Source organism: Mauremys reevesii, linkage group 7, assembly GCF_016161935.1.
Source record: "Mauremys reevesii isolate NIE-2019 linkage group 7, ASM1616193v1, whole genome shotgun sequence".
Taxonomy (NCBI): domain Eukaryota; kingdom Metazoa; phylum Chordata; order Testudines; family Geoemydidae; genus Mauremys; species Mauremys reevesii.
In genome coordinates this window covers 106,452,847-106,469,572 of record NC_052629.1, presented here as the reverse complement: position 1 = coordinate 106,469,572, position 16,726 = coordinate 106,452,847, and the positions used below count along the sequence as shown (strand labels likewise).

General features: G+C 45.6%; 1 protein-coding gene across 4 annotated transcripts in view; it reads right to left on the bottom strand.

Annotated features, from left to right (window-relative positions):
- Window positions 1–16,726, bottom strand: part of LOC120409279 (sodium- and chloride-dependent taurine transporter) — a 72,595-nt gene that overhangs the window by 33,284 nt on the left and 22,585 nt on the right. For all 4 annotated transcript variants that reach the window (XM_039547052.1, XM_039547053.1, XM_039547051.1 and 1 more), the window contains 3 exons: window positions 8,955–9,194; window positions 8,135–8,269; window positions 5,331–5,565 (listed from right to left, as the gene is read on the bottom strand). In XM_039547052.1, coding sequence (XP_039402986.1) covers window positions 5,331–5,565; window positions 8,135–8,269; window positions 8,955–9,183 — 599 coding nt within the window. In that variant the 5' untranslated portion in view covers window positions 9,184–9,194. The remainder of the gene's footprint in view (window positions 1–5,330; window positions 5,566–8,134; window positions 8,270–8,954; window positions 9,195–16,726) is intronic.

Genomic DNA, 16,726 nt, shown 5'->3' with positions numbered 1-16,726 from the left:
TAAAGCACATGATAGCAAGATGTAAGTCTCCTGAGATTAAAGCCAGATTTGCTTAACCCCTTTTACTGCTGCTCAAGTAAGCATGTGATTTTCACAGAATGTTAATTCAGATTAACTGAAATGTCAGGCTCCACTGTATGTCCAGCAGGACAGGGAAGGGGCACACGTCATTCAGCATGAAGAGGCTAATGCATCAGTGGGGCCAATTATATCAGTGTGGTGTCAGTTTTACCACGCACTAGTGATGAAGATAACCACATCCGTTTCCCAGCTTGAAAAGGGCATTTTGTTTCAGAAACAAAAAATTAAATAGATATTAACTGTACCACAAAACAGTGTGGATTCCTTCAGTCGCAGGATAATAGCCTCTTCTCCAAGCATTGTGGGCTTTTTGTATGACTGTTAATACTTGAGCACTGAGTGGCAAACATAAATGTCCCATGGGCAACAAGTTTCCTAGCTGACTGGCTCCTAAGGAAAAGGGCTTTATTTTCAGAATCACGTATTGCACGTACAACTAGCATTTGCACACACTTTGGGGCCACAAGCAGGGCCGCCCAGAGGATTCAGGGGGCCTGGGGCAAAGCGGGGGAGCTGCAGCGCTTGTACTCCCCCAGCAGTGGTCCGGGTCTTCAGCGGCATTTCGACGGCGGGGGGCCCTTCAGTGCTGCCAAAGACGTGGAGCGACTGAAGGGCCCCCCACCACCAAAATGTCACTGAAGACCTGGACCGCTGCCGGGCCAGGGCTTGCGGGGCCCCTGAGGGGCCCGGGGCAAATTGCCCCACTTGCCCCCCCCTTGGGCAGTCCTGGCCACAAGGATGCTAGACTCTGCATGTGCAAAATACATCACTTCCGTGTGTTAAGGCTCCAAAAGTGTGTATATGGGGGGCATGGTGGTGCACAAGGGGAAGCACTGTTGAAGTCCCAATAGTGCACTGTTGAAGTCCCAATTGGTCAGGCCCAAAGAGTCCACCAAGACCAGTAAGATTGACAACACGAATTATTGTTAACTGGCCAAGGTTATATTATTGTGTTTCTTATGTAAAAGTGAGACAGCATACGCTTAACAGAGCTGAGGAAGATAGAGGTAAGGAGAAGACAGTGCACAAGATACAGGGAATCCTTCTTCATGCTTAGATGTTTGCAAGAACTCTTTAGTCTGATTTCTTATCTCCATTAGGAGATTGCATTTTGTCCTGTTCCAGTTGGTCTTTGATTTCTTGATGAGGAATGTCTGTCTAGCACAGGGGTCAGCAACCTTTCACAAGTGGTGTGCCGAGTCTTCATTTATTCACTTTAATTTAAGGTTTCATGTGCCGGTAATACATTTTAATGTTTTTTAGAACGTCTCTCTCTATAAGTCTATATATTATATAACTAAACTAGTGTTGTATTGTAAAATAAACAAGGTTTTCAAAATGTTTAAGAAGCTTAATTTAAAATTAAATTAAAATGTTGATCTTAGGCCGACGGCCCGCTCAGCCCAATGCTGGTCTGGGGTTCTGTTCACCTAGGCCAGCAGTGGACTGAGCAGGGCCTGCAGCTGGGACCCCGGCTGGCAAGGGGCCGGCAGCCAGAACCCCAGACCCAGGCTGTGCGGGAACAGCGACAGGGACCCCAGATCGGCAGTGGGCTGAGCGGCTCAGCCCGCTGCCGCTCAGGGTTCCATCCGCCAGCTCCTGCCAGCCGGGATCCTGGCTGCCAGAGCCACTCAGCCCGCTACTGGTCTGGGGTCCCGGCTCTGCCCACATACAGTGGGTAATTCTGGCCCATTCTCTTCCTCTCTCTCTCTGCACTGAGCTGAGGGTGGGAGTGCACTGAGCACAGGGCTGGGGGTGAAGGAGCAGGCTGGGGGTTGGGGTGTAGGGTCTGGCCAGGAGCTAGAATGAGGGAGGGGGCTCAGGGTTGGGGCAGGAGGTTTGGGTGTGGAGCGCTTACCTGGGCAGCTCCCATTTGGTGTGAGGGGTGCATGTGGGAATGTGGGAGTGGGTGTGGGGGGTGCAGGAGCTCCCGTTTGGTGCTCAGGGTAGGAGTGGGGATGTGGGGGGGGGGTGCAAGAGTCAGGATGTAGGGGGTGCATAGGGTGTAGGGGAGACTGGGTATGTGGGGGGGTGTAAGAGTCAGGAAACAGGGCTGGGGGCATGTGAGGGTGGTGCAGGTGTCAGGGCATGGTGTGTGAGGGGCCTGGGTATGTGTGGGATGCCAGAGTCAGGACTGGAATCTGGGGTGTGGGTGTGAAGGAGTCAAGTAGAGGGCTGGGTGGGTGTGAGGAGGGTGCAGGGCTCAGGACAGGGACCTGGGGGGTGTGCGGGGCTCCAGGGCTTAGGGCAGAGGGCTGGGTGTGGGAGGCGGGGCAGGGCAGAGGGCTGGGGGTGTGGGCTGGGGTCGTGGGGTGCTCACAGCAGGGGGCTGGAGGGGATATGCCTTGATTCCACCCCCCTTTCTCCAAGGCCCTGCCCCCGCTTCTTCTCTGCCTCTGCCAGGAGCAGTGAGCTGACTCCGCTACTCCCCCACCCCATCCCTCACAAGGACCATCAGCTGATCAGCCGGCAGGGAAGGAGGGACGGAGAGGAGGAGGGGCAGGAACCCAGCACACTGCGGGAAGAGGCAGGGGAGCCAGCAGGACCAAACTTCTGGCCCCTACCCCCGCGGGAGGGGTGGGGGAGGCGGAGGGTGGAGAAGAATGGGCCGGGCCGTGCAGGATTTTTAATGGCATGCTGCTGCATACTGCACGCGTGCCACAGGTTGCCGACCCCTGGTCTAGCAAATCATTTCAACTCCCCATATCTTTAGAGGGACCAGTCCACCACCCAGGAAATCAGAACTGGGAAAGTAACTGTCACGTAGCGCAGAAACTCAGTGCTAATGACACACTGAAAAAATTGGTAATACAGGATGCACTCTGTGAGTTACACCAACCATCTGATGGACCAAGACCTACTCTACATTACCGGCTCATCTGCAGCTCTTGGCTTACAAGTTTCAGCACAGTTCTAGGATTCGTTTTCCAAACGTAACACCTGCCAAATATTTGCAGCGTGGATGTCATTTCTGGTGTGGCAACTAGCTTATGTTTATTTATAAAATACAGAACGGTGTTCGAGTTGATTCAAGGAGTCAAACTGGAATTTAAGTGGCCTGAAGAAGTCAACCTGGGATCGAAGCAAATGCTACACTTAATAATAAACCACCAGGGCAAGCCAAGCAAGAAAATAATCTCTGAATCTGCTCATGGGGGGGGTCTTACATCACACAGATCTTCTTTGTATTCCCTTTTATTCTGCAAATGTTTGATGCCTGTGCAAATACACTGTTTGCAGAGGTGCCTCTCCATTCAGAAATCAGATTGTGCAAAACAGAATTTATAATGTGAAATGCAGGAGAAACTGTGACCAGAAGCTTAAGCCTGACAAACTCCAGGCATCTGGCAAAAGCAAGATCTTCTCCAAGATTACACAGTAGGCTGGTGCAAGACAAATGATCACAGAAAAGTACAATAACGGGCAGTGTTGAATATCTCTGCCAGTTTTCTTTGCCACGTTAATGGCCGGCCATCTTCGCCAGGTTAGTAAGTGATTTGTTATACATTTAGAAAGTGTATTAACAAGGAAGGGAGGGAGAAAGGCAACAACAGCTGTGCTCACAAAACCATAATTAATGGTCTGTCGTTGTTTCCATTGTAAACTCCTATTCTCAAGGTACTTGTAAATGAAGTGTTCCAAACTGATGTCTGATGTAGAGAATCACACCCTAGAGATGAATGGGTATTTTTCACAATAGAAAACAAAACCAAAATCCTTTCAAACCAAGACAGGTTTGGGGAGACTTGCTGTACTCTATTGGGTGAATCTATGCATTTATATACACTACATATGAATATCTTTTGGCCCAGATACACAATGGTATTTAGGCATCTAAATTAGGTGCCTAAATACCCTTTGCATCTGGGGGCCTTGTGCCTCTCCTCTCCATTCCTTCTTCCTTCAATAAAAAATAGAGTTTTTATGTAATTTAGAAGTTCACTTCTCTCCAGAAGCAAAGAAAATCACAATTAAATGTACCAAGTATCAGAGGGGTAGCCATGTTAGTCTGTATGCACAAAAACAACGAGGAGTCCGGTGGCACCTTAAAGACTAACAGATTTATTAGGGCATAAGCTTTCGTGGGGAAAAAACCCACTTCTTCAGACTCCTCGTTGTTTTTACAATTTAGGGTATATCTATACTACCCGCCAGATTGATGAGTAGTGATCAATCTATCGGGGATTATCGCGTCTAGTGTAGACGCGATAAATCAATCCCCGATTGCTCTGCCATCGACTCCTGTACTCCACCACGGTGAGAGGAGGAAGCGGCATTGACGGGGGAGCGGTGGAGAGTCGACCCCGCACCATGAGGATGCGAGGTAAGTCGACCTAAGATACGTCAACTTCATATCTTAGGTCGATCTCCCCCCCACAGTGTAAACCAGGCCTAAATGTATGATTGAAAACCCAGGCTGTTCATTATCCATTAACACTGATCATTGTCCTTTTTTTCGCAAGGATCTGAGAAGACTGAGCTATCTCCTATGCCATAGGTCAAATGCATGGATTTAGTGAAATCCATGGCATTGCAGACCTTACAGTAGGTCTGAATTTACCCTCATGTGTGCAGCAATACCCAAGTACCACAAGAATTAAGACAATACTGTTAGCACAAGCTTTTGCTTTCACTTGCTTTTGTGGGTTCAAATCAGATCCTTAACGTTACTTTAAAAGTAGTTTCTGAGGCTGGATTTTTGTTTTGAGGTTGGGTTTTTGCAGCCATACCACCTTAGGCTAAGATCTCAGAAGCTAGAACAGTTGGGTCTTGTTAGTACTTGGATGGGACAACACTAAGGACTGGCCAGGATCAGTGCTGCACATAGCGTTTGGCACTAAGAAGGTAGGGTGACCAGATAACAAGTGTGAGAAATGGGGACAGGGTTTGGGGAGTAATAGGTGCCTATATAAGAAAAAGCTCCTAATACTGGGACTGTCCCTATAACATCGGGACATCTGGTCACCCTATAAGAAGGTGACATTATGGCCTTATCTATGCTTGGGTATAACCCTGATTCAGCACCCTGGCTTGCTGTTGTCTACACTTTGGGGTCAGCACCAGTGCACCTTCTCTAATTGCTGGCCATCAATTATTCAGCCAGGCTGTAAGCAAGGCCTCCTACCTAGATCTATTCATTTTCCCTTATCCAAAATTCCCCATGGAGTTTCAATAGAAGAAGCTATTTGCATTTATGATTTCTGTCCTTTAAATAAAGTGCTCTAAAAAATAATTATGCATGTTCTTACTCCCAAAACTCTGTGACGGGCGAAGTGAAGTTCGTAATGTTCAGTGACAACCAGAGTGTTTCGTTCTTCCTGAGAGTGTCTTCCACGCAAGTAGGTGTGTTCCACTTCTGACCACAAAGTGACCAAGGTAGGACGCTCTGAAATGACTGGAACAGATAGTACACTCCCCAAGCCAGGATGACGATGTAGTACACATTCAGAAGGGACACAATCACTATGGAAGCATAACCGATTCCTAATACAAAATAAATAAATAAATAAATAAAACACATACATAATGGTCACTTATTGTTCCAACACTTAAAAATCTCAGACATTTAAAGTTATTTTTTAATACTGTGGCTTTAAATCCTGGTGTAGGATATACCTCTATTGGAAACTGAATCCCATTAAACAGCACATGCAACTAAAGCATAATCAAGCTACTGTTACTGATTCTCACTAGCACCAGTGGTTGCAGTGGTATTAATGAGATCCTTGGGCAGAAGGTTCAGTGGATGTGCAAAATAAGACGAGTTTAAAAATTCCAAAGCGAGTGAAGTGAAAGCCGTAGTCTCTGCACCCATTTCTCTTTTGCAAAGGAAGTCTGCTGTTTGTGCTTGTTATTGCTAATGAGATCAATGTTTAACTCTGCTATCAATACTTGACAATAAAAAATGTCCCTTGTTTGTTTTTAAACACAGGGTCATGGGCAGATAAGGCCACGTCCTCCACAACTTAAAATGGCAATCAAGGAGGTGATGGAATGCAGCTCTGGTAGAATTAAATTCCGAAACTATTCTGTGGCTCTGACTCCTCTCACACCACTGTAATCTCACTGGCATTACTTCTGATTTATACCTCTGTGTCAGAGGAGAACCAGTCTCTTTGTTTAAAGTAAGACACAAAAGGCCTGCATATAGATCCTTCTTCTGATACCTTCTGACCACTAGTATTTAGAATCTTGAAGGGCTTTCTGAAGCTAATGTTCCATTTAGGAATGGGAGTGAGAAAAACTGTTTTCCCAGCAATGACTTACAATAGTTTGTGAAATGAATGAATTAATGAATTAATTACATTAAATAAATAGGTTTATATGAAAGGTGCTTACTGATATACTGTGTCAACACCTGGCAGATCTGCCTTATACTGCACAGCCTTAAACCATATTGCAATGTGATTCTCCACAGCCAAGAATTTTGTGCTGAGTGCAACCCCTTCCCTGTGCCTGCAAAGAGTGTACTATCTATTCTACAGTTCAGTAAGAACATTCACTTAGCCATATTATTAGAACCATAAATTTCCTTTTCCAGGGATACCAAGGTGATTTTTATTTAAACCAAGAGCATGAAGGGGGAGAACAGAAAGGGGTGTAAATCAGGATAATTCCACTGACTTCAGTATAACAGCTGAGAATTTGGCCCATTGGATACAATCTTACTTATTTGGGTAGTTCCATTCATTTCAAGGAGTAAGATACTGCTCAGGATCAGTAAGGGTGGCAGAATCAAAGCCTAAGTCAATTTTAGGTGCCCATTCCCACTTACATTTTGAAAAGGAAAGTAGTGCATCTCTATCCAGTGTAATCACTCATAATTAATGGGGGTTAATTCTAACGAATCAGTTCATTTCCCAGTGTCTCTCTGAAGCCAGTCAATGTGTGGGATGCAGGTAGGGGTTCTAAAAGATGGTGGTAACCTGCTTTTAATTTTATATTCCCATTACATTTCAGAGTGGCCTTAGCACGATTCTTGTGAACGGCAAGTGTTTCTTCATTTGTTGGCAAATGCCCTTTAATAATAATATGGAGCAATCAGAGTTGTTTTTCACAGTCTGATCTAATTATTGCAAAAGCTCTATGCCAGGATCTTTCCACAGAAAGCCATTCACGTTCCCGCTGTGCATGTAATATAACTGTGACGCCAATGGCAAGGTTTTGCATGGCAAAAAGAGTTTGGTTTCCAGTCCGGGATAATATTTGGAAAGGCACTTTAGCAAAAGGATATCAGACTATGGAAAAGATTCTGATCCCCTAGTATTTCAAGGGAACACTACCTTCTCCAACTCTCTGCAACATAATGTGAAATGCCTTCTCTCTTTCTCACAGATTGCACAGCCTCTTGCTGTGGGCCTAGTTAGAGCACAACATGCAATTTCTTTCTTATTTATTGGCACTTCTGTCAGTTAACAAGACGACAGCAACAAAAATTAATACTGTGATTTCTCCTTTCCAGGAACCAATATCCTATAGTCAGCTATTACAACAAATAGCAGCTCTGATGGACATGAAGGGAATACACTTGCCCCCCTGTTTTTTAAGCAATAAATCACATCAAGGGTGTACCTTAGAGACCTGATCCAAAGACAACTGACATCAACGGGAGTCCCTTTCTAGGATCAGGCCCTAATATCTGAGGATTTAAGTGCAGCTTAAGTGGTGTATACGCCTCGTGGTGGCCCTCTGCCCAGGGGTGAACTTCCCCCATAGTGTATTCAGTGCTTCAGCAAAGCACTTAAACACATTCACAGTGCTAAGCAATCCCATCCTTATGTAGCAAGGCAGTTCAATTTATGCATAAACCCCACAGTGGCAATGTTAGGCACGTGTTTAAGGGCTTTGATGAACCGGGGCCTTGGTCTTGAAAAAATGGGAGTTGAAAGCATTCCGCACTTTGCAGGACTGGTTGCCGAAATGGAAATTACCCATTAATAACACCTTCTGCCATCGGTGCGTCTAGCAGAACTGTTTTGAAAATTTCCAAGTAACATGTCATTACATTCATTAACTGTGTCTTCTGCCGTGATATGGCAGGAAAATAACTAACCAGTGAAAATAGGGCAGATCTTTTCCCAGCATGTAATTCCTCCTTCAGAGGTATATTGTCCTAGCGCCACCTCCAGGAAAAACACAGGAAGACCTCCCCCAAACAGGAAAATGAAATAAGGTATAAGAAATGCACCTGTAGAGAAAACACAATGATGTACAATAAAGATTAAGAGAATTCAAAATGAAGAATAATACACATGCTGCGGTAGATATATGTAACAAGGCAACACATTTGATACCCTTCTGTACACATATAACAATTTTACTTTTCTGGGATTATTTCCCCTGTTCAAAGATTAAAAATAGAATGGTTACAAACCAAAGTGAAAAGGCATTTTCATTCCTTTTTAAAGTGAACATCTATAAAGATGATGAGGATTAGTTCTACTTTCATTTCATTTAAGCTAAAGCAGTATTTTTATTTTAAAACCCAAAAGAAATGTTCAGTTCAAGTCTTGTCTTAGTTGCACCACTATAAATTTGGAGTAGCGCCATTAATTGGAGTTATTCTACATTTACACAGAGAATATGGATCCATATAATTAATGTCTATATTTATTTTTAAGTTAAAAGTGAAGTTCAACTATAATAGTAAAATTCAAGGTTGTTTGGTATTTTCATAACAGAGCTTGGATATTAACTATGAAATAATCAAGCGATTTCGCCTACAGGTTGGGAAAGAGAAAAGAAATTGTTATGGTTATTTTGATTTTAAATATGTGGGAGACACTCCGATGCTACAGTATTGGAAGGATGAATGGTTGGATGAATGTATAGATGAATGAGAGGGAATTAGAGAGAGAGAGAAAAATACTCACCTCCGCCATTTTTATAGCAGAGATACGGAAATCGCCAGACATTGCCTAAACCAATAAATCCACCAGCCACGGACAGCAGAAAGTCAATCTTACTCGCCCACTTCTCCCGTTGAGGTGGCTTCCCCTCTGCCTCGTCCTCAGGGCGTGTCCCAGGGCTCTTGCCAGGGGAAGGTTTGAGGATGTCCTTGTGAAAATCTTTCAAACACTGCAACTTCTCCTTTGTTGCCATGTTTCTGGTTTCTAAAGAGAAAAAATGGCATGAATGTATTAAACAGATATTATTGGGAGAACTCCAACCGTACAAAACTTCTTTAACCAAACTAAGTTCCCTCAAAGGTCACCCATTACTAACGCACACGTTTCCTTTACTGACCAGGATACAAATAGGCCTCAAAAAGTACACAGAAGTCTCTACCTATGCAAGACCTTGTCGGAATATGATGCAAACACTTCCTGTGCTTGATCCAACACTCAGAGGTGAAAGGAAGCCGGTACGGTATGGTACGGCGTACCAGTAAGAGCCAGTACACAGCCCACATCACTGGCAAGACCGCTGATGGGGGAGGGGGCCAAAAGGGGCAGCTTCCCCCGGACCCGGCAATTTAAAAGGGCCCGGGGCTCCTGGCAGCAGCTGGAGCCTCTGGCCCTTTAAATCGCCACCAGTGCACCAGGACTCCCGGCCGCCGCTACCGCTACCATGGGGCTCCAGCAGCGATTTAAAGGGCCCGGTGCTCTGGCAGCAATTTAAAGGGCCTGGGGCTCCCAGCCGCCGCTACTGCTACTGCGCCAGCAGCCGGAGCCCCGGGCCCTTTAAATCGCCCCTGGAGCCCCAGGCGGCACGGGCCGGGCAGTGCTGAAGGGCTGGCTGGGGGAGTCTGGCCCCAGCCCCGCCCCTTCTGCCCAAGGCCCCGCCCTTTCGGGGGTCCAGAGGCCCCCCCCTTGCTCAGGACCCCAGCTGCCCTGCGTACCGGTAAGTCCCTTAAGTTACTTTCACCCCTGCCAACACTCCACTGAGTCAAAGACTCCCACTGACATCACTGGGCATGGGATCAGGCCAATGAGCACTGAGAGGCTGCGTACATTGGCACTGGAGCCTCACTGCTCTAAGAGGGTGACAGCTGCCAGATTTAGGAGGCGTAAAAGATGTGCAGTCCTTGTGTGCTGACTAGCTGCAGGCAGCGGGTGTACAGGGAACGCATGCTGCACCAGTAAGTGATGGTGCTGAGCCTCAGCACCCCCAACGGCAGAGGTAGTTAACAGGCTGACTGCGGGCCAAATCCAGACTGCCGGACACTTTTGAACGGACCGCAAAATCTTTTTATTGTCCTTGTTGTTATTGCGGTGTGAAAAATGTTCCTCTGGAGTCTGGACATTGACTACACCTTAACCATAGGGGCAGAGTTTCTCAGGTTGCTGCTGCTTACTCGATGCACGCATCTCTGAATCCCTTTAACTCCTCTCAATGGGCAAGTCCAAATGAAATACATATTGCACTCTGATGTCTTCCGCTGGAGTGTACAGTACTCTCACATTTTTTAAGTAACATCCATTGCTCTTTGCCACTGCCCTAATTCTTCCTAGAATCTTGTATCATTTACAGCCTGCCATAGTCTGGCTCTGACTAAAGTATTGTGATGGTTTATCCTTAACAAGCTGGAATGGGAAGCCATTTCTCCTAATCGGACCATAGGATCTGAAAGAGCATCTTCAATTTATTCTATTTTCACAATGACACTGCTTTCACTTGGCATCAGTAAAAGCAAATAACTTTTATATTCAGTTAACTTCTTATATGCACGTATAAAATTACACATTTTCCTAGTGTGAGGGTTGGTTGGTTAGTTAATTAAAAATCCGAGGGCATGACTGACCCTGATGCAAAACCAAAAGCAAATTCAACCACAGGGGCTAGTTAATTTAATAGTGGGCAAATGATGAATTGCCATGTGAAAATAATAAACCATGACATTATTTTACATACAAGTGCCTTTTTTATCCAGGAGTTCTTAACTAAAACAGTTTAGGAATAACAACTTTTTTTTTTTTACAGCTAGACTATCTGAAATTATGCATTCATCAAAATGTGTTGGCAAGTAAACGGTAAACCCAAATTCAGACATTAGGTCAAATTTCTTCTGCATGCAACTCAAATGACTTCAGCTGACTCTGGCTTGTTACGTTTACACAGTGTTATGATGCTGAAAATAAACATTTTCATCAGACCCAAACAAACCAGCAAATTTATGCCAGGCCACAGCCATTCCTTGCTTGGTACATGTTATAACGTGTGCACAGTCATAAAAATCATGCTTCATATTATCCCATTTGATAGCCATAAGCCTAGTACTTCCTTGCTGCTTTCTGATCGGTAAACAGATTTAGAAGCTTGGGTTGACATTAGCTCTACAAGAAGTTTTTAATTGGAACATGATTCTGAGATTCATGCATCCGTATGTACCTATAGAGATGAAAACCTTTCCATACACCATGTATCTCTGAGCCAGTCAAACCTGGGACAGTCAAGCCCCAGTGCCTTAAACATTTGAAAGGCCAGTGTTCTTGTAAGATGGCCCTCTGCAACAACAGCTCCCTACCACTCTGACAGCTAAAAACACAAACCGTTTGTTTTACCACTACTTAATCACTATGGTATTCTCCTGCACTAGGAAAACGGTCTGTTATTATATACATACTAGTGAACAGTAGGGGAAGCTTGGGGAAGGAGAAAGATAAGATGCTGGATAATCATTAAGGCTAAGATTTAATCATGGGTATTTTTAGTAAAAGTCATGGACAGGTCATGGGCAATAAACAAAAATTCACGGCCCCATGACCTATGACTTGTACTATATACCCCTGACTAAATCTTGGGTGTTCTGGGGGGCTCCAGGGGTGCAGCCACTGCGCTGGAGGGGGAGCTCTGGGGCTCCCGCTGGTGCTATGGTGGGGGGCTCTGAGGCACCTGCTGGTTGGGGGGGGGCCTCTGGTGCGCCCGCTGGTGCACCCGCTGTTGTTGGTGGGAGGGGCTCCGGGGTGCCCGTTGGTGTTGGATGGGCTCCGGGGTCCCTGCTGGTGCTCGAAGGGGATGGGGGCCTCTGGGGCACCCGCCGCTGGTACTGGGAGGAGGGGGGGCAGCCCGGGACTACCACTGCTGCTGCTGGCAGCGAGCAACCAGGGACCGCCATCACAAGCGGGAGGTAGCCCCATCGCCTGGGACTGCCGCTGCCGCTGCTGGGCGGCCCTGGGTTCAGTTGCACCTGCCAGCTGTAGAAGTCATGGAGGTCCTGGAAAGTCACAAAATCCATGACTTCCGTGACCGATTCCCAGCCTTAATAATCATTAACCATTACGGTTTGGTTTTTTGTTTGTTTGTTTGTTTTGAGGTGTGTGTGTTTTTTTGGTACCTTCCACTGAAGCATCAGGAAGTGGCCACTTTTAGAGACAAGATACCTGACTAAACAGATCAACGATCTGCAATGAGATAATGCTTCTGCTCCTCTAAGGAGGTCTTATTTTATTTAATTATTTAGTGAGTTTGCTAATCCAGTCTAACCTTACCGGCTGTTGTCTTATTTCAACCAAAGTGCAAGTTAATTTCATTTAGAATTTGCAAACCTAACCAATTTTTTGCATGCTGTGTTCTATAAATTCTATCTATCTATGAGATGGTTGACTGTCCTGTAGTTTGAGTTACTGGCTTACAGGCTAAGTGCTAATTGCTGTCTTTTGGGATTCTAAGTTCGTAACACATGGCACTACATTTTCTAAAGGGCGTCCTTATTTGGTGTGTTCTACTTGTCCACTCGTTCTGGGTGTCTCGTTTTGGAAAATGTAAGTCTTGAGTTTTATTTTCTGATCCAAAATAACTTGGAACTTGATGATGGATCTTGGCACTTCTGCAATCTTGCAGTGACAAACCCTCAGCTCTACACTCAGTTTTTAGTCCATCAGTAGGAATTTCACTGAGTGAAGAAGACAGCAGGATTTGAAACTAATTATAAGACCTTTATAGCATTTAGCCAGCTGCATAGTGAGGCACAGTACATTGCTTGCCTGATAGCTGTGCAATGCGCAGCTCTGGATCTTTTATTTCCCTCATTGTAACGTTTCATTTTTTGCTATGAATCTATTCATCTATTGTTGGCAAGGTCTCTACGCTATTGTCCATTAAGATACAGTGTCTGTTTATGGCTGGCAGACACGTACTGTCCATCAGTGCCACAGGAATTAACACTAAGCTGCCACTTGTGACTACAATTCTAGCCTATGTCATATGTTACCTTCAGGGACTGTGGGACTTTATCCCATTAGCTGCCAACTACTGGTGGCTACACAGCCACTCCCAGTTACAGGAAGTGCCTACGGCGTCTCTAAGGGAGGGGCAGGGGCCATTCTGTTTGGCAAGGAAAAGCCAAGAAAGCTGAGTTTGTTTAGTGAAAGGCATTGTCTGAATCATTAATGGGGTTGGAGTTTCATTTCCTTCAGTTATGTTCCACTGGGTGAGGTTCCTAAGGGATAACAATCAAATAGCCTGATGGAGATGCTGAAACAATACTTGCTCACTGCTCAGGTCAGAACAAGAGAATGAGAGATTATGTTTTACGGAATCACTTAGTGGGGCACTTTCTGAGATCCAAGTCCCTCTAATCCCCCCCAAGGAAAAACCTACTTTTAAAAGCCTGGAGTCCAACATGAGTAATCCAACTCCGAGGCACATGTCTGCCTTCCAGGAGACACATGTCTGCCTTCCAGAGCAGCTCCCTCTATGAAGCCTTGGCTATCTCCAGGAAGACTTGGCTTGATCCACTAAAGTTAAGATGGATAAACAATGAACAGCAGCCAAGCCTGCAGCCAAATATGTAGAACCTCACTGGAGAAAAGGGGGGAAAAAATCCAACTTTTGCTGGGCTAATTCTGTTCTCATTTACACTGGTGTGAACTCAATTAACTCCACTGAACCCAATGTAATTAATCTGGATTTATGCTGGTATAATGTAGGAGAATATAATACAATAGCTAAATGTGACCTTTTGCATTTTTCTCTCTTTGGCTCTCAGCATAATCATTACCTGCTCCACACACTATATAATTGGCATATTAGCTCTTTTTTTTTCTCTGCAGCACAACTTGAGTCTCCACATACATCAGCCCGACTCCCACCTGTCAGGCAGGTGCATGAAATGTCTTACTCAGAATATCTCACTGTCTGATTAACACAGACTCGGTTGCTGCTCTCCCAATACCGGTTAGCTATTGGACCTCAGCAAAGAACTCCAGAAGAGATTGGCCTTAGGCAGAGAATGCCCACAGCTAATGCCAGGCAGCTCCACACAGTACATCATCTCTGGTGTAGTTACGTAACTACTACCTCTGTCATTAGAATAATGATTCACTCTCCCACCTCTCATAAAGGAAACCAATAAAAAATAGCAGGGTTCTCAACCTTTTTCTTTCTGAGGCCCCGCCAACATGCTATAAAAACTCCACGGCCCACCTGTGACACAACAACTGGTTTTCTGCATATAAAAGCCAGGGCCGGTGGTAGTGGGGTAGCAAGCAGGGCAATTGCCGGGGGCCCCACGCTACAGCAGGCCTGCAAATCTTAGTTGCTCAGGCTTCGGTGTCAGCCCCGGGTGGCAGGGCTCAGGGCACCTGGCTTCAGCCCCATGCAGCGGGACTTCTTCTGGCCTGGCCACAGCAAGTCTAATGCCAGCCCTGCTTGGCAGACCCTCCTGAAACCAGCTCGCCGCCCTACAGTGGGCCCCAGAGTCCTGGCTGAGAACCACTGCAATATAGCACCTTTCAATAGGAGTCAACGTCAAATTCATCCCTGGTTTATCTCCACTGAAGTCAAGTGATCTTTAAGGGCCAAATCGGCAAAAGCGTGTGCACCCCGTTCAGGTGTGCAAATAGCCTGATGCATTTGTGCAAATCAAGGCTTGCCTGTGCATATGGGTCTTTTTGCACAAGTATCTGTGCATGCCACAATACACACACAGTTTTGCATGGGTGCCTTTGAAGCTTATAAACAAACCTGTACCCCTTTGGTTCTGATCTCTGGAGTTTTATTTGAGTTCCTTCAAAATCCTAAGAAACCCAGTTAGGAAAGCATGTTAAAAGGGCCAAAAATACTCTGTAAAAACTCATTTTAAGCAGAAGCTACGGTACATACAGGTAGTTTAGTAGCTTCCGGAGTGTAGGTGATTGATAGATTATATTGATCTTGAAAACTACCTCACAAGCTGTACACTGGCTAAGTCCTCTCTTAGCAGAACCAGAAAAAGGCGACATTGCAAAGGAGCAATATATGGCATATGTGCAAAACTGGTTACCAGGATGATCTCAGTTCTGATCCTGGCACTGTCAATAACTTACTCTGCTTGGCCAAGTCATTTGTTTTCCATTCCTATATGTTAAAATCTGAGAAGGCTACTTCCTTTCCTCACCAGGATATGAGAAGGATTAGATCCAGTGGTCCCCAACGCAGTGCCCGCGGGCGCCATCTTAATGCCCCCGCGTCCTGGCCCCCAGGAGAGCACCTGTTGAAATGCCGCCGAATTTCAGCGGCATTTTGGCGGGGATGCCTCTCGATGATGCCACTTGCCGTTGGCAAGTGACATCATCGAGAGGAGTTGCTCCCGAATTTCAGCGGCGATGCCTCTCGATGACGTCACTTGTCGACGGCAAGTGGCGTCATCGAGAGGCGTTGCCACCAAAATTCGGCGGCATTTCGGTGGGTGCTCCACCGCCACAGTGGTCCTTCGTCTGGCGCCTGCCAGACGATAAGGTTGGGGACCACTGGATTAGATCATTAGTACACCTCTACCTCGATATAACATGATCAGATATAATGCGGTAAAGCAACGCTCCCGGGTGGGGGGCGCTGCACACTTCGGTGGATCAAAGCAAGTTCGATATAACGTGGGTTCACCTATAACGCGTTAAGATTTTTTGGCTCCCGAGGACTGCGTTATATCGGGGTAGAGGTGTATTTGTGAAGTGCTCTGTAAATACTAAGGATTGTTATTGGGCAAAGTCCTGAAGACTTTACTCGGTTTTTACTCATGGAAACCTTCTGCTGAAATCAACCTAAGTTTTGTCCAGTATAGGACTGAATAAAAATCGAATAAGAGTGAGACCTGACTCTGCCAGTTTCCTATTTGAATATGGACTGAGAAATTGCTTTGGGCCCCTTGTTTAGGCTTCTCTACAGTCTGCTACTCCCCACCCCCACGTGAAGTTAGAAGAGAAGTTGATCTACACTCAAAGCTCCCATGGACTTCAATGGGAGCTCTGCCTGAAGAATGACCGCAGAGTCTGGCCCATGGTTTTTACTGAGGGTTGGAATATTCTCTGCAGGCTGATGTTCAGGAGCTGATTTTGTTGCTGTTTTGGAGGCTTCCCTAATGGTAACTTCCTTCAGGTTGTGTTTTCTGTGTTTGTTAATGTTCCTTCTTACCAGACTTACCTGTTTAAAGCCTTCTGTTTATCACGTTATAATTAATTTTATACTCCTACTTAACCAGATTGCCCTTTGCTGGTTTAGGCTTTATCAGAGCTCCTCTTTGATCTCTGTACATTTGTGAAACAAGTAAAATTTCCATCGCCATTTCATATTTTCACAAAATCGGCAATCCCTAGACTGCAAGCGTGCTGGCGCCACCTTTAATTTTCATATCATTATATTCATGAGTATTTCAATATTAATAGCATTGTGATTCCCAGCTCATAGCAGTTCACAACTCCTGCTGTACCTGAGGGCAACGGGGAAA